This window comes from Solea senegalensis, linkage group LG15 (genome assembly GCF_019176455.1).
Source record: "Solea senegalensis isolate Sse05_10M linkage group LG15, IFAPA_SoseM_1, whole genome shotgun sequence".
Classification (NCBI taxonomy): domain Eukaryota; kingdom Metazoa; phylum Chordata; class Actinopteri; order Pleuronectiformes; family Soleidae; genus Solea; species Solea senegalensis.
The window spans coordinates 2,507,685-2,535,273 of record NC_058035.1 but is presented as its reverse complement, the minus strand read 5'-3'; the positions used below and the strand labels follow the sequence as shown (position 1 = coordinate 2,535,273).

Sequence of the window (27,589 nt, the reverse complement as noted above, 5' to 3'; positions counted from 1 at the left end):
CATGGACTTCTGATTGCTTTAGGTAAGTGCCTATAGTCACGTAAACACCTCGCTTTGTAGTAGGCCGAGGCAATTCCAGTGTTCCAGCAACATCGTACGCACATGACGACAAGAGGTGGCGCCGATGCATGAATTAACCCCTCCCTCTTGTGCTAGTTAGTTTACTGAGATTTCAAATTGGCCCTTAGTTTAATAGTTTAATGGGTCATGCTCTGTTGTCACTGTCATTTTATTGTGAAAGTTCCCCTCTTATTTTGAAGTCCCTTTCATTATGCACTTTACTTTTCCCCTCTGTTTCACCTGTGTCTTGTTCGTCACAGGTGTTCGTCGTCTCCCTGATTCCTCAGTGTATTTAACCACTCCCCTTTCCTTTGTCTGGTTGTGAGTTTGTCTTCGTCGATTCAACACTTTGTTTTGTGACTTTTTGTGTGTTAAATGACAGTATTCCACCTACCTACCCATGTAAAACTGATCCCATCCTAGTAGTGCTTTAGATTCAGCCTTTTATATGTACTTAAGACCTTGTGCCACCATGTTTACACGGCAGCTATAACCAAACATGGACAAAGAAAAGCACATTTTAACCATTAAAGAAAAGATTTCCACTTTATATCCCAGAGCATTTCAAACACAGAAGTCCCAAAATAACACTTCTGAACTTACCGATGGAGGCAGCAGAACGTCACCACTCCTGTATGCTGTGAAGAGAAATTGCTGATTTTCACTATGGGCTTTGGTGCGGGTAAATGTGTGGTTCATCAATCAAAAGTGATGTTATATCTCCATGTTTTACTTTACTGGACAACATAGTAAACAATCAAAGAAATATGTGGTGCGTGTTCTGTGGTGTGCTGCAAAATCACTCCAGTGCTTTAATAAACAGCTGAATAGATTTATTATAGTATATATATATACGTCAAAGGTTATGAAATATGAACTGAGGGCCGCAGGCTGCAGAAATGAAATCCTTCCCTTGTTTATATAAACAGTGCATGTCACAAAAATATAAACAGAAAGAAGTATCACTGCTCTGTTTGCAAGATATTCAACTTTAAGTAGAATGACACAGAAAATCATTTACACTCACAAACTGTATAACAGTTGGCAGAAAGTGAGGTCGCAGGCCAGTGAAAGCAAAAGCATGACAGAGTTGGGTTATATTTGGTTTATGTACAATTCTGTAAATGTGTAAAAATTCACAGGATATAGACTTTGCTTCCTCTATGCTGATAACAGATTATTTCAGGTTACACTTTCATCATGACTGGATTACATGAAACATTCATTGGAGGTTGGAGGGGCGGGGCTAATTTAAAACACTTTGATAACAAAAAGCAGAGTAAGGAGAGGAGGTGGAGGAGGAGGAGAGGTAGACCGGAGGGAGGAGGATGAGAAGAACCGAGGAGATATAGAGAAAATTTGGAGAAGGATAGAGCGAGACTGCAGAGACGGAGAGAGAGAGAGTGAGATAAGAGAAAGTGAAAGAGTTGGCAACATGCAGATGAGATTTTTTTAGTTGTTTTTACTCATCAAGCTCTTCAGACTTCTGTCTATCGCCTCATCCAGCTCCTCCTCCAGCTCTTCCTTTTTGGACATGGCCAGTTTGGACTGATAATCGCGCACTATCTGGTCTATATAAGGGGCACTTTGTGTTCCGTGCAGCATGAGGGTCCACTCCTTCAGGACTCCGCGCTGTGGCTCCTTGCCCTGAAAGCCCACCTCCAGGACCCAGGTCCCCCGGGGATCCTCGCCCCAGGTGTGGGTGGTCATGAAGGGCCACTTGTCGAAGCCCACCTTGGTGTCGTCGTCGCGGGGCCTCCGGCTCAGCAGGATGGACTTGGTGCCCATGGGCGAGGTCATGTTGATGTTGAGGTCACCGCGGCGGCTGGCGTTGACGGTGACCACCGCCTGGACGTGCTCCAGGTAGCGGACAAAGTTGTCCTTCCCCTGGCAGGCTTCAGTGGTGATGGCCAGGACCAGCTTGTTGCCAGACTGGATTTTACTGCAGAGGGAAAGAAACGGAATGAAAAAAGTGAAGAAAGAGACAGAGAAAAATCAAACGTCAGTATGTTTTGATGGAGATGGAACGGAACATTTCGTCCGGACTTTGCGTTTTTTCCGTCCATCATTGTGCAAGTTGCAGGAGAGCAATACCACTCGAAACTGAGGGGGCAGTATAGAGTCCGTATAGAGCTTTCCTACAGGATCACACAATTTTTTTTTTTCTGTGGTGGATCCAATTTTAACATTACAGAATGATTTGGTCACCACTTTTATCTGCTGCCACACGAGTATGAGAAACAATGGTCTAGGCAGCAGTTTGAAATAAGTTCAGTGAACTCATTATTGGTTTGAACGATAAGAAAAACGTGTGGTGATTGTATTTGGCACTACTACTAAATTAAAAACATGTTTGCTGTTATATCTACGTGAAAAAAGCCTTTTCAGACTGGAAACTTAAGTTTATGTTGCTTCGTAAACCACTCCCTTTCTCTCTCTCACCATTGAGAAAATGATGGATTTTATATCACAGCACACAGGAGTTATTGATCCGCCACTGCCTCCACCAGTAAGATAAAATGTGTTATTTTGTGACTTCGGTGATTTGAAATCCTGCGTTCCATTTTTACGTCAGAGGCACAAACTCAGCAGTAAACCAGCAGCTCCTGAGTTCCCCCGAGCTAAAGACAACTGATTCTCTTAATGGATTTCGGTGTGGGAGACGGAGCAATTAACAAACTTCAGTTCCCAAATGGAGAAAGGGCTGTCTAACGGCGAGATAAAGTGATGTGCATATTCTTAATATGTACTCGTAGCAGACTCTGTCTCTTCGGCTGATGGAGAGAGAAACACAGAGAGGAAGGAGCACAGCGGGGCAGGGGTGGTGAACAAAGTCTAAGGAGGCTTAACAACGTTATTAGAGGCCAAAACCACATCGCCGGCTGTGGGAGATGGAGGATGGTTTGGAACGAAGGCAGACAGGAGACACTGAGTGAGACACTGAGTGAGACACTGAGTGAGACACTGAGTGAGACACTGAGTGAGACACTGAGTGAAATGTGTGCCGCAACAGTCCGCTTGAGATAAAAAAATGATTAATAGAGCACAATAGAGAGAGAGATGAGTGCAGTGGTGAGATGCAGTACGGGCTGATGAAGTAAATGACTGTTCCCAGGAAAACAGAACCATTTCCAGAGACAAGTAAACCCTAACACACACACACACATTACAGAGATTTGCTGGTTTTGTGTGTTAAAAGGTCCATAGCACCTGTGTCCTGTGGTGTTTCCCTCTTCCTTCTTCACATGGTTTTCTATTGTTATTGTCTCCCCATGTGTCGACATAGTGTAGACACATGCCAGACTTTTAAAATGCATGAAAACTTAATCTATTGATTAACATACTCACATAAAACATTTTCCACAGTTTCTACCTGGAAATAGAGGGTTAGGCAAGAACAACGTGCTGCTTGTTTGGACTGACGAGGAGACGAGTATTTTTGCCCCGTCAGCTTAAATAATGAAATCATTTGAAGTCAATGGACGGTTTTGCACCAAACCACGGCATGCATTATACTTTAAAACCACATTATATCATAATGCAGAGACCAGACAATGCTACAGAAAGCCAACACTTTATTCAATCAATCAATTCCCCAGCCGTGCTTGTGTTGTGGGGACGTGGACAGCAGTCACATTAAAGTGTGTCTTCAGATGATCTGTGTATGGAAACACAGTGATTGTCCACGTTGACCCACTTTCCCACACACCTGCAACCCGTCACACTTGATTGCCACTCATCACCACCTGGCCTCAATACTGAGTTCTCCTCCTCAAGAGTCTCTGCCAGTTCAGAACCGATCCTCCTGTCGTAACTGACATTCTGTTACTTTAAATCTGTTCAGTACTTGGTGTAGTGTGTAACCGTGTGTAACTGTGTGTAACCGTGTGTAACTGTGTGTAACTGTGTGTAACTTGCTTGAGTTAGGTTTGAAGAAGTTCAAATGTAAGGCTGAAACAATTACTTGATCCTTAATCGATTACTAAATGAAACGTCACCTATTTAGGTTTAAGTGAATTGGTTTAAGTGACTTTTAAAGATTTCAACCAGTTTCCCTGATTTTTCAGCTTCTTTAATGTGAATATTTTCTGGTTTCTTTGCTCCATAAAACAAAAAAATCATTCAAACTGATTCATTTTGGTTTGTGGACATCATCATCATCCTCACAAATCATTTTTTCCAGGTTTGAGAAAGAATTATCAATATTTTATGGACCAAATGTCTACTCGAATAACCGAGAAAATAATCGACAGACTAATCCATTATGAAAATAATAGTCAGCTGCAGCCCTAGTGACACGTCTTCAAACCTAACTCAGCAAGACCAGTTGCCGGCAGTTAACTACTGAAGATGACTATGACCTGGATGAATGACAACCTTCACACATATTGAGGTTTTTGTGTTTTGTGACAAATGATTCAAATGTAAACGCTCTCATGCACTGCACACACATCCAGCATGAAACTGGCCTTAGAGCAACCACGACAAGTGTTCTTTCTCTCTCTGAAACTGAACCTGCGCTTGGCCAAAGTCTCCTACGTTCTTCTGTGCTTGGTCAAAGTCTCCTACGTTCTTCTGTGCTTGGTCAAAGTCTACTCTTCTGTGCTTGGTCAAAGTCTCCTGTTCTTCTGTGCTTGGTCAAAGTCTACGCTCTGTGCTTGGTCAAAAGTCTCCTTGTGCTTGGTCAAAGTCTACGTTTCTGTGCTTGGTCAAAGTCTCCTCTGTGCTTGGTCAAAGTCTCCTACGTTCTTCTGTGCTTGGTCAAAGTCTCCTACGTTCTTCTGTGCTTGGTCAAAGTCTCCTACGTTCTTCTGTGCTTGGTCAAAGTCTCCTACGTTCTTCTGTGCTTGGTCAAAGTCTCGTACAGTGGCACAGAATTTTGCAAACACCAGAAATGAAGCCTAGAGCAGGTGCAGAAGTGTCTCTGAGATCACTTCATCATTATTTGCTGCTGAAAGATTGTTTGGGAATTGTTCATAATTTATTCATTCATTCTCCACAGCCAGTACAGGCATTGGACGGGTCCAACACACAGAGACAAACAACCATTCACTTTCACACTCACGCCTATGGTCATTTTAGATTAATTGTGTCCGGATTAGGAAACCGGATTACCCAAAAAAAAAAACACGATCACACAGGGAGAGCAACAAATACCCTTGGATTGGAACCCGGGTCTTTTTGCTGCAAAGCAACAGTGCTAGTCAGTACTCCACCGTGTGACCCAATTGTTAAGCATTGTTAACAGTTAAAAAACCTTTGTGTTGTACATTTAAACCATCCTCAATGTTAATGCTATAAGGCTCAACTACTACTGCCACTGCATCGCACTCATGAGTTAACGGAGATGTATGAATACCCGTTGGACTAAATGGGTGTGTGAATTTTACTTTTGAATGATGTGTAAAAGAATAATTAAAGCATAGAGGAGAGAGAGAGAAGGTTAGAGATTAAGAACAACGCCGCTGCACAGTGCAGGGCCACTGTGTGACAGCTCCATTCATAATGAGAAGTTCTCCTCCAGCTAAGTAAGCCGCAGCCGGAGCAGCTATCAGATGAGCGGTGTGCTTTCCAGCATTGCTGTGTTGGTGTTTATTGCTTTTTTTTTTCCTCCGGTGATACACTATCATCAGGGGTGGCTTGTTATAATTATATCTCTACCACAACAGCAGAGGCGAGAGAAGCCGCATGGTGCTGCTGTGGAAACAGAGAAAGATATGACACAGCCGGCGACACAGCCGCGCAGCTCGGAAAATAAAGCTTTTGAAAATAGAATACGGTATTTCTCCCTGACAAATGAATGCTTATCCTCTCAGATAATTAAGGCTTCGCCGTGTCTGATGCAATAGAACCATCACTGATCTGTGCAGTCACATCCAGGCTGCACATGACAGCAAGTCCTGCCCTCCATTTGCATGTGGTGTCCTCAAGGATGCACTGGAAGCCAAATGTCTCCTCAGGGATTCTCCCTTCTTTCTTTCTTTTTTTTTATCTAGCACTGCACTCCAGGGAAGCACACACACACACACACACACACACGTAGAAAGACTTTCACACCATGTTGTCGTGACTGCATCGTCTGTGCAGCACTGATTAGAGAGAAATTGGAGGTGTTGATGGTGGCAAGAAAAAAGAAAAAATACACAGTCATACCTTATTCAGTCTGCATTTTTATCTTCACCCACACATTGACACTTTAACAATGCATCTAAAAGCTCAGAGGTTAGGTCTCTCCCTCTCCATCTCTCACGCACACGCACACATGCCTCCACCTGGAATCCCTTTCCTGGCTGTAAGTCAGTTTAATTGACAGTGCGTCCACGCCACGCCACGCTGCGCCATTTATGCTCCTCTAATTACAATGAATATGAACACGAGACTCAGGAAATCACTGGGCACCACACGTGGGAACTCGAGGCCTCTGGATATGATGGATGGATTTGATGTATAGATGCGAAGGAGGGACACGGAAAAGAGATAAAGACGGAGTAGTGAGGGGAATGGAAACGATGGCAGGAAACTCGGCTCGAGGCACAGATGAGAAATGAGATGGAGGAGAACAGACACACGGACAATAGGATGATAAGGAGGAAGCTTTAGCAACAGCTCCATGTGTGAAAGATGAGGCAGAGACGTGGGATCTCCTCCACAGCAGAGGCCGGATTATTAAAATGCCAAAGTATACAAACCTCTGATACATTGAGCAATATTAAAGTATCTAATAACAAGGATCCAATATAACAATGGATTAAAATGTGGTCTTTAACAATGGCTGGAGTACATTTTTATTCACCTGGTAGAAAATATGTACTGTGTGTTTTCACATCACATACACACATTTATTTTAATGTTTAATTCAAGGTGCATTGTATAAGAATTCTTCCCCTACAATTCTCCCTTTCCCAAGAGCATCTGGGAACAACGACGGCCTTCACATACTAGCGAGAATGTTGCTTAGCTTTGTTATTGTAGAAACCTTCCACTCCCTCTGGCCTCTGTAAAAGCACGGCCTGTGCCGAACGTGCATATAAAAAGCTTATTCCAAGGCTATAAAAACCAGACCAGTTTTTATTTTTAAGCGATTATGCACAAATACAAACATAACAATGAGTACTATATTCGATGATGGCCAATAAACCTCTCTAAATGTTACACACAGGACGTGACAGTGACAGTATAAACGAAATACAAAACTGGTGTTAAGTATATAATTAATTTTTGTTGGAAAAATTAGCTGTATCTACCATGAATGACAATTAAAAGTAAATGCTAATCTAATGTTTAGCAACAGTGCTAGAGAACACTCCATAGTGCCAAATATACAGCAAGAGTTAGCTTAAGATCGGTACCGTTAGCTGTGATTAGCCACCATAAGTGACAACTAAACCTAATCTAATGTTTAGCAAAAGTGCTGGAATACTATCTTTACTAAACATTGCCAATTATACAGCAATAGTTAGCTAAAGAGTGGTAACTTTAGCTTTGATTAGCTACCATAGGTGATAGCTAAAACTAAAATGCTAATCAACTATTTGGTGATAGTGCTAGACTACTATCTGTATTGAAATGTGCTAGCTGAGATTAACTACAAGGCATGATAACTAAACCAAAAACCACAAATTTACTGTTTAGCTAAAGTGCTAGACTGCTATCTGTCATGAACAGTGCCAATTATATAGCAATATTTAGCTAAAGATTGGCACCATTAGCTCTGGTTAGCTAGCAAAAGGGACAACTAAAAATAAATTCTGTTTTAATTTGCTGTTTAGTAAAAGTAGAATACTCAATTATAACAGTTAGCTAAAGATTGGTAGGGGTCGTGATTAGCTACCATAAGTAATAACTAAACCAAAATGCTACTAGTCTACTGTTGAGCAAAAGTGCTAGGCTATTATCTGTACTGAAAAGTGCCACCTATACAGCAAAGGTTAGCTAAAGATTGGTACCGTTAGCTGTGATTAGCTAGCGTAAGTGACAAAACTAATGAAACTAATTAAGACAGGAGCAAAACCACCGACTATATTAAGACACATTCAGCACATCACACCCAACAGGGCGTCAAATCCTGTGAAGATGTGAAATTCATGTTATTGAGATTGAAACAATCATTTAATTATTAGCAAGAATTTTGTGACATGACGTCGAGGAAGCCCATTAACGTTGAGATTTTTCCAGCATGTGTGAGTGAGGAAGACATCGTTAATGTTACTAGGAACGATTTTTCTCTTCTCCACATGTGCATTATTCAGAGTGAAGTAGTAAAGGCCCAAGTGTAGAAACAATGAGTAAATCTCATTTTCATGTGCGGGGGACTTACATTTCATTTCTTTTTTTATGAAACTGGTGAGACGTGTCCTTAATTTAGACTTTTAATCAAGAGAATGGAACACTGGGATGTCTTTTAGTCATTTTTATGGGTGTTTCCCAGCATCTGTTAAGCAGAAATCTAATTCAGATGTCAAAAGAATAATGAAGTAATCCACAAAGAGCGGCTGCAGTGAGACTATATCGTGGCAAATCTACAGCACCATCAGCTAATCTAAATATTACAGGGTTATGAAGTGGACATTCCCATTGCAGATGTGTTATTTAATTTTGATTTATTGGGATTTACCCGCTAATTAGATGAGTGTGTCTCATGCTCAGCAGGGCTTTCCTTTCATCGTCTTGCTACACTGCAAAAACAGCGCCGCAAGAAATAGGCCAAATTAAATTGATTTAGATTTTCTAATTTTAGGACAAACAATCTGCCAATGGGGTTTGCAAATTTAGCTTGGCTATGATATTTAAAACTCGTTTGCAAATCTCACCACTTTCAGACTGTAATGTGCTTTGAAATGAGGAAAAAACTAGACAAAACTGGTCAAAATATAAGAAAGCTGTACTTTTCACAACCATACAAATTCTGTCATGTAAGAAATGTTGACATAAAATAAGTTTTCATTCCTTGATTAAGGTGTCTACAAGAATTTAACTTGTTAATGGATAATTACCATTAACAAGTTAAAGTGTAAAGGAAAGCTGTAATATCTTATCATTATAAGGCAATGTTTGATATGTTTTTCTTAAAATGAGACGAGAGATTATTTTTCTAATGGAAAAACTTGCTTGCCAAGATTATTTCTCTTTTAGCCACAAAATAAGAAAATCCCAGAAGTAAGCCTTATTTTACCTTCTTGAAAAATCTATTTATGTAGTGTAGAGAGAGTTTGCCAGTATGTTGATATAGGATAGTACTGCAATGATTATTCGATAAATCGATTAATAATTGAATCATCAATTATTTACAGTTAATAGGTTGCAGCCCTAATATAGAGTTCAATGCAGTACATGCAAGACATGACAACAATGCAAGGATCTGTGACTCACTGTGTCTCCTGAATGGAACCAGCGACACAGTGGAAACGCTCTGGCACAGTTTTCCAGTCTTTGGCCATTTTCACCATTCCCCCCGCATCCAGGACACCATAGCCAAACAGGTGGTTGAACTCGAGACCCACGCCGTTTCTCCTCCACTGGTGGACGTCGTCATGGAGCTGGTTCCTCTTGGAGGTCAGGACGGACAGATGCTGCATGTCTCTCCATGTCAGGTTAGGACTGTGGTGGACAGCAGAGAGACTAATGTAAAGCAGCAAGGCCACGAGGACAGATTCATTTATAAAAACAAACACAAAAACACCACTTAGATTCATGGCTTTGCTTTAATTCCTTCCCTGTAATTATATAAACATCACCGAGGTCTGTACAATGAGGCAAATGATTGCTTTTGACTGTGTTGTTCCCACCATTATCCCAGCTGTGTGTGTGTGTGTGTGTGTGTAGTGACAGCTTTGTTCTGGTTGACTCTGCCGTTACATAGTTCAAGTGTGTTTGGGCAGTAAAAAGGTGCCACACACTCGTCCTAACAGCCTCGGGGTTATTTGCTGCCGGACAGGGTGAGTATCCGCTCTTCCCAGCCGCGACATCATTATTGTGTGTGCAGAGCAAACAGTGTTTCTTTGTTCAGCTCGTCTGGCTGGTGGTGTTGGGTATAATGGCGGTCGAGACTAGACTGAGAGGATGGAGCTGGATCGGAATGGATTGTTGATTATGAATAACATATAACAGTATATTTTAAAGGGATTTGCAGTTTTCCTTTCTCCACTGAACAGACTTTTCATAGTGAAAACTGAAGTTTGCATTGCTTTGTGAATCATTTCTCTCTCCCACACCAAAGTCCATAGAGAAAATCGTCAATTTTACGTAACAGCTGTTGATTGACTGCTGCCTCCATCAGTAAGTTCAGTTGTGTTATTTTGGGACTTCTTCATTCAGATTTACGTCAGTGACACAGACGAGGCAGCAGTAGACCTGCAGATCCTGTGTCCAGGCGAGCTAAAAATGCAGATTTTCTCAATGGACTTTGGTGGGGGGAAAGCATGCCTTAAAAAATGATAAATGTATTATAAAATGAACAATAAACTCACGGATTAAAGTCCTCGTACCTACATTAGCGTCTAGGTTGAGGTGATCAAGTACTATCTCCTCATCCTACACTGTATTTCTGCATAGGAAATGCAATTATACATAAAACATAAGTGCTGCTAAGTGTGTCCTCACAATAAATAAACTGCATCTTTTAGTCTGACGTAAAGAGCCCTGATCCAAATGTGATTTCTGTCCTTGGCACATGCTCACTGAGCCTCTGCATTGTGGCTGACTAAGTGTAAGTGCTGTTTTACTTTTCATTCAGCATCATGTCTGATCAAATTAGCAATGTGATGAAAAGTGGTGAAATGATTTTGTGCTTTTTAGGCACGCAGCAGCAGCAGCAGCAGCAGCAGCACAGAGAGAATACCAGAATAAAGGGTTCGAAGGACGGAGATTGACGGATGAGGACGTCAGTGCAATAATGACATAAAAGTTGTACCTGGAAGGAAATTGTAGCTCAGTAAAGATTGAATGAAAATAGCATTTAGAGGAGGTGAATGAGGTGTTCAATAATTCTATAACGTTTTTATAGCCCATCAGAGTCAATAATCACAGTTAAATAACTGGAAAGGGCCATTAAAACACATACTTAGCCTCAAGAGCCAGAGCGAAAACACCGGCTGCCTCAGGAGCTGCTGCTGATGTACCAGAGTGACGCAGCGTGCAGTTCCCATACAAGTCTGTAGTGGCCTGAAATAAGAACAACAATAAATTCAAATCAAAGCAATGCATTTTTATGTGGTGCTCTATGAATATAAAGGGCATGTTGGTGAACAATATGTCCCCAACCAGAGTTATTACATTTCTTTGTTTGACCTTATCCATATATCATTTCCATATAGAAGCCACATACTGGAATTCTGATAAATGCTATACATTTTAAAATGATGGTACCTCAGGATATAGGAATAAAGTGTACAGCCCTTCACTCGCACTCTTTTTAATCAAGTATTTTTTCTCAGAATCCCAAATACATTGGCCTACCGTAATAAACCCGTTTTTAATGGGTAAAAAAAATGCTGTTAAATTTCTAGGAACCAATTTACCATTTATTTCTTATAAAGAATACAGTTATAGTAATTGTTATTATGTATCACTACATAATATTAAGACATAATACCATTAGGAACTGTTACTGTTGTATTTCGGTAATATATAATATTACTACATAATACTGTTAGTAACTGGTCTTTAGCATTACAGTACTACGTAATATTTACTACGTAATATGGTTAGCAACTATTACTACATGTATCTGCATAGAAGTGGTAGCATGTGAGTGGAGAATTGTTAGAGCCCCCGAAACAGAACCCTGTGGAACTCCATAGTCCAGTGCTACTGAATCTTCTTCACTAAATGCTCAAACCAAAATGTAGAAACAAAACCAATATAAACCCAAACCTAAAATGCAGACACAATTTGTATGCAACATTTTATGTAAAATGATACATAAATACAGCGATTATTATCATGTTTAGTAGTACTAGTCATAGCGGTTGTTGTATTTTCAGTGTTTAAACAATCCTTCTATGTATGTATGGACAAAAAGAATACAGTCAAAAGAGCACTCATTGGCTTAACTCTTGCATAAACACCTCAGCCGTCACGTTGTGTTTATATTTACTTAATAAGCATTTATTTATTTAATTTGATCCTTAATTAGAAATGATAACAGATTGAGTGCAATTAGTCAGGAAACCCTGGGGAGGATCTGTGGCTCAGTCAACAGCCAAAGGTAATTTGCATAATCACAAACACAAACCCTGTTGCCTTTGTATCCTGGGAAATATGTGCGAGCATAATATCAAATGTCACTCTATGTATGTAAGAACTTTTATTACCTTGACATTTGCCGTCAGTGTCTGCAATCTGTCTTCAGTAAATGGAAGTCAGAATCATCTTTAAAGCCTGAATTGTCTCTGTTTTCATAGTGTGACAATATGCTCTCAGACGCGGTCTGATTCTGATGACTCATTTCCTCATTTTTTCAGGGATCACCCACTGGTGAAACACAAAAACACTTTCAGCAAAGCCCGTCCATGAAAATGAACTCTTTTCTTCTAGTTTCCTTTTACCATCTCTCACAAAAAGAACGATTTTAGTCGTGTTTTTCATAATAACGCAGCAACTGTGCCGTGACAGGCGCGATCGTCACAGTATGACTGTGGCTTAAAATGATGCACCTGCACAGAACGTTTTTTTTTCTTCACTATCAGACAGCTATTCCAGTGTAGCAGCTTGTCAGGTTGTACCCAATCTCCTGAAAGTCCTTAGGAATACTGAAAAGAAGCTCTTTGTGTTATTAAGCTTCCTCAACATGTCCTCGTCTGACGCTAAAACTACTAAGACAGACAGTTCCAGAAACCTTGGAATAGTCCTTTGCCCCCACACGAGAGGCTTTTCAAATCTGACCACAGACACAACTTTGCCACCGCTCTTCAGTGTTTTTAATCCTGAGAAAGACCACGTAGTTGGCGTTTAATCAAAGATCTCAAGTAGGAGATTCCAGGGATTTGGAATCTCACGGAAACCCCGTGTGATTTAACGTGGCTTCAGAATGTAAACAGACATGGAGGAGGAATGGTGGCGTTGTCAGTTAATAGCTGTTGTGTGTGCGAAGCTGATAAGTACGTTGTAAATAAGAGTACGCAACTGTGGTTTCCCACATGTTTGAAATTGGGAAGACTCTGCGTCCTATGAGACTACAGGAAAATCTGGCCAGATAATCTGTTCAAATCAGCCTAAAATCGTAAAACCCCATAATTGTTGGTGCCAGATTAGGACCAAGATCTGGCCAATTATCTTCTAGCGTGGGTATGGATACATAACACGGACACATATTCACAAGCACACTCACAACGCCGGCCTCCGGGTTCCTCTTGCGTCCGTTGCTGAACGTGGACGCCAGCGTGGAGGAGCAGCTCTCGTCGTAGAGCGCGGTGCGTCCGTCGTTGATGGCCGAGTTGATGGAGATCGTCCACATGCTGGAGGCGTAGCCGTCGCAGTTGCAGTCGTCGTAGCTGCCGCCGTCTCCCGACGCCCAGACGTAGATGCTGCCTTTTCCTCCGCGGCCCTAAGAGAAGATGGTCATGGATCGTCATCATCATCATCACCAGCGTCCAAGCTGATTGAAAATGTGTCAGTTCTGCTTGTAAATAGAGGGATTTACAGGTTTGAAATGGGAACTTTTTGTCTGCATTTAAATAAAACGGCAATAAAATCACTGTAACAGACACTTACTTTACATCACCAAGGCTTTTTCATCAAATAGCTATGAAACGCAGTGTTTCACACAGTGTGGTAGCTTAATATCTGCTATCTTATCACCCAACAGTTGATTGTTTTTTTTCAGCCGTATGATAATTACTGTCTTTATGTGCATCTGTGTGTTTGTGTCACTTGAGTCATTTTTTTGTGTGTTTGAGTCACATTTTGTTGCCCGACAGAGCGTGGTGGGTGTTTAATTTGTGTTATTTTGTTATGACTAACAATAAAGTTAAAGGAGTTGAGACTGAGTGAGCAAAGCGCCCATAAACATCAAACCAACAGCAATGATACTATTAACTAGTAATATAAAAACAAGTTAAGTTTCTGCAAAAAAAAAAAGAAAAAAAGATGGATTTAAAGCTGGATTAGTTGACTTTTTGTCTTAAATTTGATGAGGGATTATTTATATAGTGCATTTAAGTGTTGTACATGCTTAAATAAATTCAAGAGAGGAAAGAATGGACTAAGAAAGAAATAGCAATATGTTAACACAGTAGCTGGTGTTTGACCAGGGAGAGGCATTAGATTCACAAATGTCACATAATAGTATAATCTCAATAATTTACACTAATCTGTAAAGATTTGCACCTGGATCAGCAAATAACATTATTAGACACCCACAGACACTGGTTTAGTTTCACTTTTTAAACTAAGAATAATTAATTCGCTTTGCTTTAACTTCACCAGGAAATCCCATTTTTGACTTAAATAAAACCATTTGCCTTCAGTTCCTCTGTATCTCTATTATGGAAATACATTCTTTGTTGTTATTGTCTTCTCATTTTTCATTAAAATTACCTTTTTTTTTATGCCGATTGCCAGCCAAATGTTTCCCCACAGAACAGAGGATTCCTTCAGTATCCTCAATTATTTATTCTCCATTTATTTATGTGTGTATTTCAAAGGATTTGTGCATCCTTGGTCCTTCTGCCAGGCTCTAATTTCGCAATATTTCAATTATCGGTGGCAATTTGGAAAACCATATAATTATGCTAAGATGCAAGTGTGGAGCCTCTCTGTGGCGAATATAACATAATGTGCTTTGTAATTTCAAATGCTGCACAGTGCCCATCATCGTCATCGTCATCATCAGCCAACATAAGCTTCCATGAGTGATCATTACAATCTAAGAGGCAGATTACAGAGGGGCTGCTTGTGTTTACGAGATCAGAGATTAACAGTCAGCTTTGCTCCTGCTCGGCTAACCTGCCTGAGAGAGAGTGCGGGTCATTTCAGAGCAACACCCACACCTGCCCAAGCTCGCCGCATTTAATCGAGCGCGTAATTGCCTGTGGCACTGTTAGCATGGCAACTGTGTATGTGTGTGGGGAGTTCAAAGCTGTGTCACACATTAAAGGTGGTGCATGTACAAGATGTTCTACAGCAACTTTCAGCGTTTAAAAGGGGGGGGCGATCCCAGTTCAACACATTTCATGAGTGTGTTCGCCAGATCTTCCAAAAGCCTGCACTCGTACATGCAAATCCACGTACACAACTCAGGAGGAAACATTGAACCCGTTTGGTTCATTGGACCCACAAATAACTGCCTAATATAGCCTGACAGAATCCACCAACATCCATCCATCCAACATCAAACTTATATTTCAGAATACAAAATGTTCATTTTGTCCAATTGAATTATTAACATGGCTCCAACAGCTTTAGAGCAGCAGTGGAGAATCATCATGAGAGGAGAAGACAATCATGAAAATATCCACTAACAACGTGAAAGAATGAAAGAAAACTGTTTTGCACGTCTGTCTGTTTTTATTCTATCGCGTCTCCATTGCAGACCCTTGTTTTTTCTCCACTAGAGGGTGCTAGTGAGGCTTTTTTAGATTTGGTACCATTCCGACGCATAACAGCTAGCTGCTCAGCTAGCATCCCGTGTGTTAAAATGCTACTACCTGTGGTAATGTGTGCAACAAACCAAAAACAACCAAAGAAAAGCATTTATTGATCACATAATGTCGTACTACCATAAATATTATTCTCACGTGTCTTCTTAACAGAGAATCGAACACATTTCCAGTTTCATGCATTTGCTATTTAAATAGCAGTGTGCCAGATATATGGCTTTTAAAGTAAATGAAACTAATTGGCTTAGTTGATGTTACACCCAAAACAATAATCCAGAAACTAAAATACAACTATGTATACAATTTTCCCATTTTAAACATACACACATAAATCTTAACTAACTAAAGGACCCCCAAAAAAAATCTCCCGTGAATCATTTGTGGGTCCTGACCCAGTGTTTGGGAACCGCTGTTTTAGACCATGCACTGTTTTCCTTTAAACAGGAACCCAAAATTCACATTAGCATTGTTTAAATGCCTCAGCACAGCGGGACTAACGCTCCCTCACCTTGTTGACGCCATCAGCCATCGCCTGCAGAGTCAGCTCTCTGGGTCCATCCACCGTCTTGCCGTCATCTGTTGGCCCCCAGCTGGCGCTGTAGATGTCAATGACCTGCGGCATGTGGCTGATGGATGAGGCCTCGATGATGTCAGTCATGAAGGGCTGGTCCAACATCCTGATGCCTGATGGGGCAACATCTCCACGTGAGTCACTGACACTAAAACGTGGGCTAATGTTGTTTTTTTTTTTACTGCTTCAACACAGCCATTTTCAGCCGGTTGTGTTTACAGTGTGTTGCGATATAATATTGTGACGGAACAATAACACACATTTATAGCATCTGGTGATGTCAGCTTTGCTGCAGGGCTCAGGTGTTGATCGTGTCACCAGTACTTGTTAAAGAAAACGGAGGAGCGTGGATGAACGGTGCCGTCGTGTTGGCGTGTGGACTCTGGCTGACCCGTGCAGTAATTCACAGTATGGACAACAAACAATGCAGTGCCGTTCCTCCAAAATTACCTATACTTTACGGTGCGTGCCCAGTATTCCCCCCCCGTCGGAGTGAATCACCCTCATCACACCTCTTGATTCGCTCATCACACACTTATTTGCTATCATCGCTGTCTGCTTCATTGTTATTCCCCCCTCGCCGTGCGAAGCGGCAGCTTAAATATGACACACACCTGCCACTTTTGAATTGTAGGCGACTCCCACGCCGCAGATGTTGTTATTGGCCGCCGCAGACACCTCTCCGGCACATCGTGTGCCGTGACTGGTGACACACACACACACACACACAAAAAGGGGGGTAGAAGATAAAAAAGCAGAGATGAGAGGATTTGAGTTAATTTGCATGAATTTACACAGAGGATATACTGCAGGTAATGTGTGCGGTGTCTGTTTTTGTTGACTTTGTGTGACTACAATGAGGGAATTGCAGCATCTTTTAAAATGAACATAAACACTGTTTATTTCTGTCCAAGTCAGATTGAACATAATTTGCACATGTCAGTGTTTTTTCGTGTCTATCTCTCCATCCTTGCGGCTCCCCGCTGGGAAAACGGCAGAGAGTCAACCCCTCACTCCCAGCATGCTTTGCTACAGACAGGCAGCTATTTATAACAACCAACTGATTAGCCAGCGTGTTGTGTCCCGACAGTCACCAACTGCTACTCTGGCAAAACCCAAATATTTCCTTCTCACTCCCTCTCCCACACACACAGATGGAAACCCCGCGCAGGAGGAGACAAAGCACATATCTCTCTTTGTTCCTCCTCTCTTTTCGACTTGTTGTGCGGCGGCAGTGGATCGCCCGGTGTGATTGGGAGATGAGGAGGAAGATAAGGCGTTATCAGACAGCAGGTCACCACCGTGAACACTGCAACTCTAAGTGGAGCAGGCTTCTTTATAGCCCTCCTTTATCTACCATACCTCCTCAGAGAGTGGGCCAGTAAAAAAAAAAAAACAGAAACAGAACAAAAAAACAACAAAAATTGGTTTTCCACTGTGTTCTGTTGGACAACAGCCCTGTTTATACTGCACCATTATGTCTTAATGACACTGGGTGGAGAGAAAATCAATCACAGGAGAGCTTCACGACTCAAACACACACATGTACGTCCATGCACAGATAATAATAATAATAATAATAATAATAAAAGAGTAAAGACCACAGCAAGAGATTGTAAACAGGGATTTGGCTGAGTGAGCTTTACCTGTTGAACCAGTCGTCCGTGTAGCGTGGAAACGGGTACGGGTCGTTACTACTGAAGTCATAGCTGGCGTCAGCATTCTGAAAATGGACACAATTATGAAGACAATAAATACTTGGGAGGCAGCAGAACAACAAAACACAGGAGAAGAACATATCACAATGACGTGCTAACCTTTTTCACAGTCTGGTCTGTTATCTGAAAGCACCAGCTTGAAAAGAGGTTGAGTTTTCCGCAGATACGGCTCAATAATACTGAGTTCATTAACTATAACTAATACTGTTTAATGGAACCTTCACAATTTGAAATTAGATTCAGATTGTCACATTGCAGCTGTTAATTAGCGAGGCACAAAGACATACGGTCACCTGCTGCCCTGAGTCAAAGCTAAAAGCTAACCTAAAATATCCTGTTTGTTTTGATTGTCATGCCGAAGAGAAGTAATAAATAAATAAATAAATAAAATAATAAAAATAAAATAAATACGTATAGTGTTGAATTGTGTGCTACACTGAACAAATATCGCCAAAGAAAAAAGCTAACCTAGCAAAGAAAGTCTAGCTAACCCTAGAAAAAAAACATAAACATCACCTTCTAAAGCTAACTGAAGTGATTTCTTTTTTATACTCGTTTTAATACTAATGTTGATGTATCGTTCCAGTTGATGTGTTAATGACATTAAGCAGAAATTGGGTTAGTAGTTAGCATTCATGCTAAATTATACAGCATGGTGTAGCGTCAAATTAACAGTAACTGAGAGTATAGTTTCAACATTCTCATAAAAGTTTGTGCTAAAAAACAAATAATCACCTAAATAAATACTATATTATAATAAGTGTACTTGAATTTCCAGTCGTAAAAGCCTGTCTAACAGCGAGATAAAGCAGTACATATACTCCTAGAAGTGTACACTTAACCTTGAATTCAAGGTTTTATGAAGAGAGCGTTTTGTTAAGTGACTAAAATCTGTTTTTACTGAGGGCCTGAGGGAGCCCGAGCACAGTGAGTTAAAAAACAACCCTGAACTCTACTTTAAATACAAAAGCCCAATATTACAGTGAATAAGAAGGAGTTATTACGTTATAATGGTACCGTTGACAGGTTGAGGAGTAGATTGTAACTGTATTTTGGAGGCTACTTGAAGTGAGATGCATTTTAATATTTAGTGCACCCAAAAACTTTGAAACAATTCCAGGAATCATGTTTAATTCAACACCAGCACAAATTGCAGAACCCAAAAACACCATATTGTGTAGTTCTTACAAAAACCCAATATTCTGACATGAATTTCAAGGACCTTTCAAGGACTAATTCCCTCGAATTCAAGGACCGAATGTGTTGGCACAGCTTAAGATGGACTTGGAAGAGCCGCTCTGTCCATGGCGTCTACTTTTATTGATTTGCAGCACACTTTGCATCTGGACAAGTGATTGTCCTTGGAATCTTGGACAAGCCAGATTTTGTAATTCTCTTTGGTGAGCCAGGGATCTTGGAATTTGCATTTCCCAGACATCACGTGTGTATATATATATATATATATATATAAATATATATATATATATACATATGTATATATATACATATACATATACATATATATATGTATATGTACAGTATATATATACATGTACTTCATAGACAGTGATCTGAGCACCATGATGCAATATTTAATTACAAATCTTTACTCTGCAGCAATACGGGAATAATGTGTGGCCACTGCAGGGATTTCAAGCTGAGAAAATAATGACCCAAAACACTGCTCGCATTTAATTCCACATGGCCCAAAGTAATAGGACCAGAACAAAGAGGAGCGGAACAAAGACGTCGGACACACATCTGCCAGAGAGACGTTATAACTGTATAACGTAATTATCAGAACAGCCATATCTCCCACACACACACACACACACACAGAGAGACTCAACTGACATCCGTGGAACAGTCTGATGCTACTTTCTCGCTCTGTAACTCCTTGCCAAAGCACACAGAGGCAGGGAGCACTGTCCATTGTGCAAAAGGTGCCTTTGTGTGGTCGTAAGTGTGGAGAAGCCAAAGCCTGCTGTTCATTATCCATACAAGTGAACACATCAGATCAATCTCAGGGGCTGTTTGTATGCCCTGGCCTGTCAGCACTGCTGGCTGACATTTAGACGAGATGACTCATGGGCAACAAAGCGAGAAGGGGGGAAGAAGAAGACGAAGAAAAAGCTTCTGACCCAATGGAAGAAACATCGCAATGGTTACAACGCGGAGCAGGTAACCAGTGGAAAGTAGAAATGCTTGCTCCAACTCGTCACATCCTGACCACCTCAGGAGACGTAAGAGGTCAGGTGGTAAAAAGTTTTGTGTATGTGTTCATGGACGAATATAGAGATAATAAATGATAATGAATAGGTTTGGCTTCATTTTTAGGAGGTCGTCATTTCACCTCGGTATTCAGATAAAAGCCTTTCGTTCATCTCGATAACGTTTGTCACGTTTTAGATAAAGAGACACAGTAGGCGTATGTTACAAGCCCAAGGTCGTGGCTGCTTTTTCCTTGTGTGTGTCTGCATGTGAGTGTGAGATGGATTGCAGGTGTGCGTGTTTGATTGAAAGGCAGCTGATTGGTCCTGCACAGGAGGTTCCAGGATAAGAGGCGTGATCATCCGCAGCTGCAGTGGACTTCTGACGAACCGCTCACTGCCAGCAGACGTTCTGTGCTTGTGCTTTGATGAAACTTAAAAATGATTGTTTTTAATTGTTGCCGGTGGTTTCTTTGGGAGCTTGGAAGAGGGAGGCTCCTACATTGTGTGAAGAACTTGGCCTGCAGTGAGCACGAATGCTAGCATAGAAAACTGTTGATTGTTGAGTTTCATCTGCACGTCGTTAAGAGACAAACATTTGTGTGTCCTGACCTCAAATAAACACACGCTACGCACGTGTAGTACATAACTGATGTATCTTTTAAACCCATTTTGACAGCTTTATGGTCTTAAATGTTCGACTCTCCTTTAGCCTTTTTTCTTGTGGTTTCTCTGTAGTGAAGGCAGTTATTGACAGAGATCATCATCATCATCATCATCATCTAACCGCTTTATCCTCCACCAGAGGGGCGCGGGGGGTGCTGTGCCAATCTCAGCTACATCGGGCGATAGGCGGGGTACACCCTGGACAGTTCGCCAGTCCATCGCAGGGCCACACACAACTAGAGACAAACAACCATTCACTCTCACACTCACTCCTACGGTCAATTTAGAGTGTCCAATTCACCTATTCCCCACATTGCATGTTTTTGGACTGTGGGAGGAAGCCGGAGAACCCGGAGAGAACCCACGCACACACAGGGAGAACATGCAAACTCCATGCAGAAAGGCCCTTGTTCCAACCGGGGCTCGGACCCGGGTCTTCTCGCTGCAAGGCGACAGTGCTAACCATTACTCACCGTGTGGCCCTTATTGACAGAGATTACAAATCAAATTTCCCAGTTATAACCATTGTAATCCATTGTCACCACTCTCTCTGAGGGTTGTATCTCATGTATTGTTTGGTGGATTGGAACTTGATTGGATTGGACTGAATGGTAAAAAATCAGGAGTAACACATCATTTGTTAGCATTGGCAGTCCTTTATGTGAAAAGAATTGTCCTGATGAAACTGCAAATTAAGGCCTGTAACATACTGCTCAAGAAGAAAAAGAGAAATTTGTTCTTTTTCTTGAGGTGGCAAGAACAAGAACAAGCTCAGTCCTGGCCAGGACATGTCATACTTAACGAGAAAGTCAAGTGCAGAACTCCTGGGAAGTCCTCATAGGGAATGACAACATTTGCCCATTAACCAGTCACTCAGTAGGTGTCGGACACCGCACGAGAAAAAAAGATCTGGCCAGATGATGTTTCAAGAACAAGCTGCATGAACTCCCAACGAGAGCTGCAAGAAAATAATGACTTCATTCTTTTACTCGCAGCCCTGGGGGAGAGAGAACACGTTTCTCTGTTCTTGAGTATGTACTGGAATAGTGCTTGTGTTAATTACTGGCTGAATTGCAGCCTCAACTTTGGACCGCAGTGGCGTCGTGATCCTTCCAACAAGGGACATCTTTGCAAAGAAGTTATAGAAATATAACTAATATATGAAAATGTTCGGTCAGATTTAGTAAAGGCTGCAATATATCTTCCTCAAATGACTCGATTTACAAGAAAAACACAGAACACATAAATCCTGTCTGTGTGTGGTTTTTTTTTTCTCACACCAGGAGCAGAAGTGTGTTTATTTCCTTTCCCTTTTCATCATGGAGTGAAAGGCACTGAGCCCCAGTCATAAACGACCTCATGGGGTCCTTGTTTGTCCACTGTCCTCACAGCGAATGGTACTTGAAAGAGCAATGACTCAACGTCAACGTCAATGCTGGAGTGGAAGCCAGCATGCCCCGTTTCTCTGGAGACTGATATAGCAAAAAATAAATAAATCAGCGCAATAGCCGCTTGGCAATGGCGTCATCAGCTTGACAGTAATACATGATAAATGTTATATTAGAAGTCTTTTCACAGAAAGATAAAGATTAACCACTCTAAGTACAGCTGCAAGCTTCCTGTTCAAAAACTACATTTAAATTGTGGTATATTAAATAATTTTTTCTTTTTTTAGCATTGTAGCTAAGTGTGCCAAGCTGATCTAGTCCTTGTGTACATGTTGTGCAGCATTTCAAACACCAGAGCAGCAGTGTCCTTTAAATTGGACACAAACAAAGACAGAACTACACCCAAAAACTGTAAAAGATCACAAGATCAGGCCGTCTGAACGCGCCCGTGAGATTTAACACCTGTTAATTCTAAGATCTTTGAACGTTCGAGATCTCCTGTGCATGACTTCCCACACTTGTGTCAGAAAGTTCAAAATGTCCATCTGATTCCGTTTGCAATGGTAAAGCCCTGGGTCAGGGTTGAATTTTGACTGAGAACAGTAGCTTTTCTTGGTGGACCGGGTGTGGATTGTGTCCAATTGCTGAGTCAGTGAGATACCGATCTTAAGTTTTGCATTTTGCACCTTTTGAAGAAATTTTGGGCATTTTGTGACATGCAACCCCAAAACTAAATCTACATTCATCTCTCTACCCTCTCTCAAATGAAAACAGTGATGTGACATCCTGACATGTTGTCATGGTAACTTCCCAGGGTGTACACTTGCAAAAACATACTCCCCAGAAGGGGTGCAAATCCCAATAATACTAATGCTGCTCCTTTCACACGGTTCTCATCAAGTCGTGTTCGTGTGCTTTTAGCCTGGAGACAAAAAAGATTAACTGTACACTCACATCACACTCAATTTATCTTATAGTCTAGATGAGACAATTAGATTTACTTCATCGGTTATTTCAGCAGCTGCCACATTTACTGTTACCACCATCTGATAGTGAACACTGTCATCTGTTAAGAGCAGGAAACACACAATATGTTATGTCTTCTCCTATGAGATCAGTTATCTGTTTAATACCAAAATCTACGTGGATGTATGCAAACTGCTTTGACAGCTGGCATTTGGAGATAAATATAGCGTGAAATTGAACACATTTTTCATCTCAGGCACACCATCTCGCAATTAATTCACCATAGCAAAATGTTAAAATTATGGGTGGTATGATGATTATATCAGCCATAATGTTAAATAAATAATAAGAATAAGAATAAGAATAAAAAGAAACCAGCGATGTTTCCACAAACATTTTGTTGTCAAATCAATCTCCAAATCTGGTTCTCTTTTTCTATGTTTTCAGCTGAGAGTAGGAGGTCATTTTGTGTCTGAAACACCATGACAACGGCAACAAAACAGGGTTACATACGGTGTGTCTCTCTTCACTCACACACATTTCAGATCTGTGCACAGCGTGATCACTCTATTCAGCGGAGCGTGCTCCTGCATCACCCCAGCTGAGGCCGAGTGTTATTTTTGGGCGAAGGCTCATCTTTGTTCACAGACAGGGGGAGAGGCACGCTCACATACACACACACACACACACACACACACACACACACAGGCAAACCCACCGCTGAGTGCACAGGTACAAGCACAGAGGGGAACAAAGAAAGAAAACAAACACACTTCTGCAAAACCACATTAAACTAATTACTAATAACAGGGAGCAGGACGTCTGCTTTGTTTATCTGTGCAACGGCATACTAACAAATACGTGAGGTAAGTATGCAAATTACTGGCACGTAGGAGTGGGAATTATAGGATGAATTGCACCACAATGATAATATTATTGCTGTTGAAATGAGAATTTAGAATCTCAATTTGGGAATTCAGAGCATCCACACTAGGGGTTGGAATTGCCAGACATCACAATATGATATTATCACAATACTGTGATATACTAGGTGTTTGCAAAATCATTATATTGCGACATGCTCACACAACAGCTCCAGTGAGAGTCTAGTATCTAGTGGACTGAAACATAAATCTTTTCTCATGCTAATCCACAAAATGTTTAGTTTAGTTAAAAAAAATGATATGCTAAAAAATACATTGCAATATTTCACTGTATCGACTTTTCCTGCCACACCCAATCCTCACAAACCATGACAAAGAAGTCCAACATGGCTGCCACTCGTATGTAACCCTGAACATTCAGCTATTTTTGAATGTGAAGGGCGTTGTTATCAAGTGGTAATAATGGCAATAGCTAGCCTGAGATACATCCATGTTTTTTTCCCCCGACTTCTCAACTTGAACATCACTCCCAGTTTCGACTCCCGATTTAAATGGAATATGATGCAATTGAAGTTAGCACATTTGCGCTAGTGGCTAGCAGTTAGCACATTTTTGCGGTGAGCTTGCTAGCTAGCTAAAGTGTCATCCCGTGTTTTGTATTTTATTGTGTGTAAACAATTAACTCTATCTATAGTAAAACCAAGGGTGTCGTGATATGGTTTGTTTCCTGTTGTGTTTAATTTTAGACGTCATTCTCACCAGCTAGCAGCTGGAGCTGAACTGTGATAAAGAACTTCAAACTGTACATTGTGCCTCTCAGTGTACAGCCTGCCAAAAATCCTTATTAGAAGAAGCTAACAGCGTGTGTGTGCAACTATGTATTGAGCAAAATCACTGTGCTGGTTGTGTTATTACTGTCACACTGTCTGCGTTTTTCCAAACGTGTAACACACATGCTGAGTTGTAAATTGTTGCGTCTGTGGGGTTAGTGTGAATTTAAAGGTTGAACTACCTACAGATGAACAACACTTTATATCCAGAACCACATACAGTTCTTACGTGTTTCTCTGTTTAACAAGTGATTTTTCATTTAATGCTCATAAAGAAGTTTAAAACTAACCATAAATGATCCATATTTACTGATATGAACATTTTTATCGTGACAACCTCTGTACCATACAGCAATTCTGCAGTAATCAATATATTAAATGACTATAATATAATTATCCATTGTGATATCTGTCTGACTGAAAAATACAAAAGGTCTGTCAACGTTTATTTTATACGTGACACAGCAGGGAGTTAACAGTGAGTCATATTATCAGAGGGAGAATCTCAATTAAAGCATGGATGTTTGGTGCCAGTATAATCTCACCAATCAGGATGATACACATTGCTTTATCAATATTTGCCCAACCCTGCAGGCGAGTTTTGGATTGATAAAAGTATTGAACCTCTGTCTCTCGTCATTAAAGATCGCTTACATTTGAAACTCCTTTCACATCCTGACTCAGTCTTGTGCATTTTTCCTTGTTCCACTTCACAACACCTATTGTCCTTTAGGAGTGTTATCAGTATTCTGGAGATGGAACATCACATTATGCAGCGCCAACAACCCTGGCATTATCTGCGCTCGTGACAGATCGGCCTGCCATTGTGCCTGCCACAGTGCAATGTGCATTAACATTAAACAGCTTGGCTGGCCGTCTGCCTGTCTCCGCGTCCTCCAGGAATACAAGGAGACTCGGCAGCCATGAGGGCAAGCGGGAGAGCACCTGTCAGTGCCAATGGCACGCCACATGGAGCGCCTGAAATCCACCCCTGCTTCACTTATTAACAGCACTTCAAGTAAATGAGGAGAAGCATGAAAATCAGACACAAAAACTAACAAAAAAAGAATGAGATACTCACATAATTTGATGCCAGATCTGGATGAAGATAGTCGATGCCTGGAATGGGAGTTTTGACATTAATCAGTGATTAAGGCATGAAACTGGGCGCTTTACAGAGGACAGCGTGACCTCACTAGTGTCCCATCCTCTCTTTTCTTTTCTGTTTTTTATCTTAAATTGAAAATTTGTGAAACATCACCTTGGATATGTCATGTATCAGTATCACAAATGGTAACAACTAGGGGGCAACAACACTGGCTGCAAAAAGAGTTTGAATTCAGGATGTCTTGATACAAATTCTCCGATACTAAGCTGTTTGAGTTTACTGCACCACCTAGCAATAACCACCAACTATTCTACTTCCAAAGATGAAAGTATTAAAGTTAAAATGTTAAAATATTAGTGCTTTTTAATGTTCATTTTTTACTGTGCTTAGTGATGCATTTACGTGGCTTTATGAACAATATCAGATTTTCTTTTTCAGGGATTTTTCTCCAGTATCTCTACTGAGTATCGTTTTGGCTCAAGTTTTTGGTCTCAATCACTTTGTGTTTGATGTCAGTATTTAGAGGAAAATACACAATAAGGTATAATTCATTACGTTACGACAGCTGGTTTTGTGAATTTCTGGTAGCAAAAACTGTCAAATCATGAATCTCTTCTGCCAGAAGTCTATGTCCATTTGTTTTCTGTTCAGTCTCTGCACTGACAGCAGCTTTAATTAAATAGATTCAATTTAATTCACATAAACAAGTGTGATTGACTGTGTTCAGACAAGGCTCCGGGGTAGAAATTATTGCTCACCGTCGTCCATGATTGCGATGGTAACTCCTTTGCCCGTGTAGCCCAGTTGCCAGGCTTCGGCCACGTTCAGATCCAGCCCCGGGGTTCCGTCTGCCTGGCCTGTGTTTATCTAATCATTCAGACAACATGGAGAACATCCATGACTCATGGCACCCAGGTGGGCCACCATTAGGAAATTAGTCAGCATGGAGGACGTGTGTGGAAGGAGGGCGGCTGCAGATAAGGGCGCCGCTCGGGGGTGGGAGAGTGAAGGTGAGTGGAAAGGGAAGTAAATGTCAGCGATACGGTGCATTCATCTGACACGCCGGAGTGAATGACGCGGCGTAAAAGTCACGCTTGTCAGTTAGGAGGTAAACAAGAGGGGCGGTAACTAGGCGACATGGACGCAGCGATGAGTTGATACGGACAATATTGGCCGGGCTAATTAAGGAATGAATAACAACATTGATTCGGAAAGCAGTGGGGAATATGCCTGGCTTCTGAGTAATTATGGTTGAAGAATGTGGTTCAGTGTGAAAGGTCAGGCGGGCACGCGGGCAGCTGCTGGGCTCATTACTCACCAGATACCACTGTTTGGTGAATAAAGGGTCACTCATATTGACTTCAAGGTCGTTGATATCTCTGTAGCCTCGCTTCTGACGACTGAAACCCTCCTGATCAAACACATTCTTCACCTGGAGAACAGAAGAAAGGGAACATATCAATTTGTCAAGTCAATCATAACCTCATTAAACATTTATTAAAGTAGGCAAACGCAGAGCCATAAATGGGAGAGTGTGCTGAAATTACGGGCGAAGCCACCTGAGGAGAAGGTCTAATGACAACTTTTCTTGC

At 41.2% G+C, this 27,589-nt stretch overlaps 1 protein-coding gene across 1 annotated transcript in view; it reads right to left on the bottom strand.

Moving 5' to 3' along the window:
- Positions 1-871: 871 nt before the first annotated feature.
- The window catches only part of pcsk2 (proprotein convertase subtilisin/kexin type 2), a 36,307-nt gene continuing 9,589 nt past the window's right edge, over positions 872-27,589 (bottom strand). The window contains exons 3-12 of the mRNA XM_044045826.1: positions 27,316-27,429; positions 26,756-26,864; positions 25,971-26,008; positions 17,874-17,950; positions 16,842-16,930; positions 16,165-16,340; positions 13,388-13,603; positions 11,120-11,220; positions 9,430-9,657; positions 872-2,002 (exon numbers count right to left, since the gene is read on the bottom strand). Of these exons, the coding sequence (XP_043901761.1) occupies positions 1,513-2,002; positions 9,430-9,657; positions 11,120-11,220; positions 13,388-13,603; positions 16,165-16,340; positions 16,842-16,930; positions 17,874-17,950; positions 25,971-26,008; positions 26,756-26,864; positions 27,316-27,429 (1,638 nt within the window). The 3' untranslated portion in view covers positions 872-1,512. The remainder of the gene's footprint in view (positions 2,003-9,429; positions 9,658-11,119; positions 11,221-13,387; positions 13,604-16,164; positions 16,341-16,841; positions 16,931-17,873; positions 17,951-25,970; positions 26,009-26,755; positions 26,865-27,315; positions 27,430-27,589) is intronic.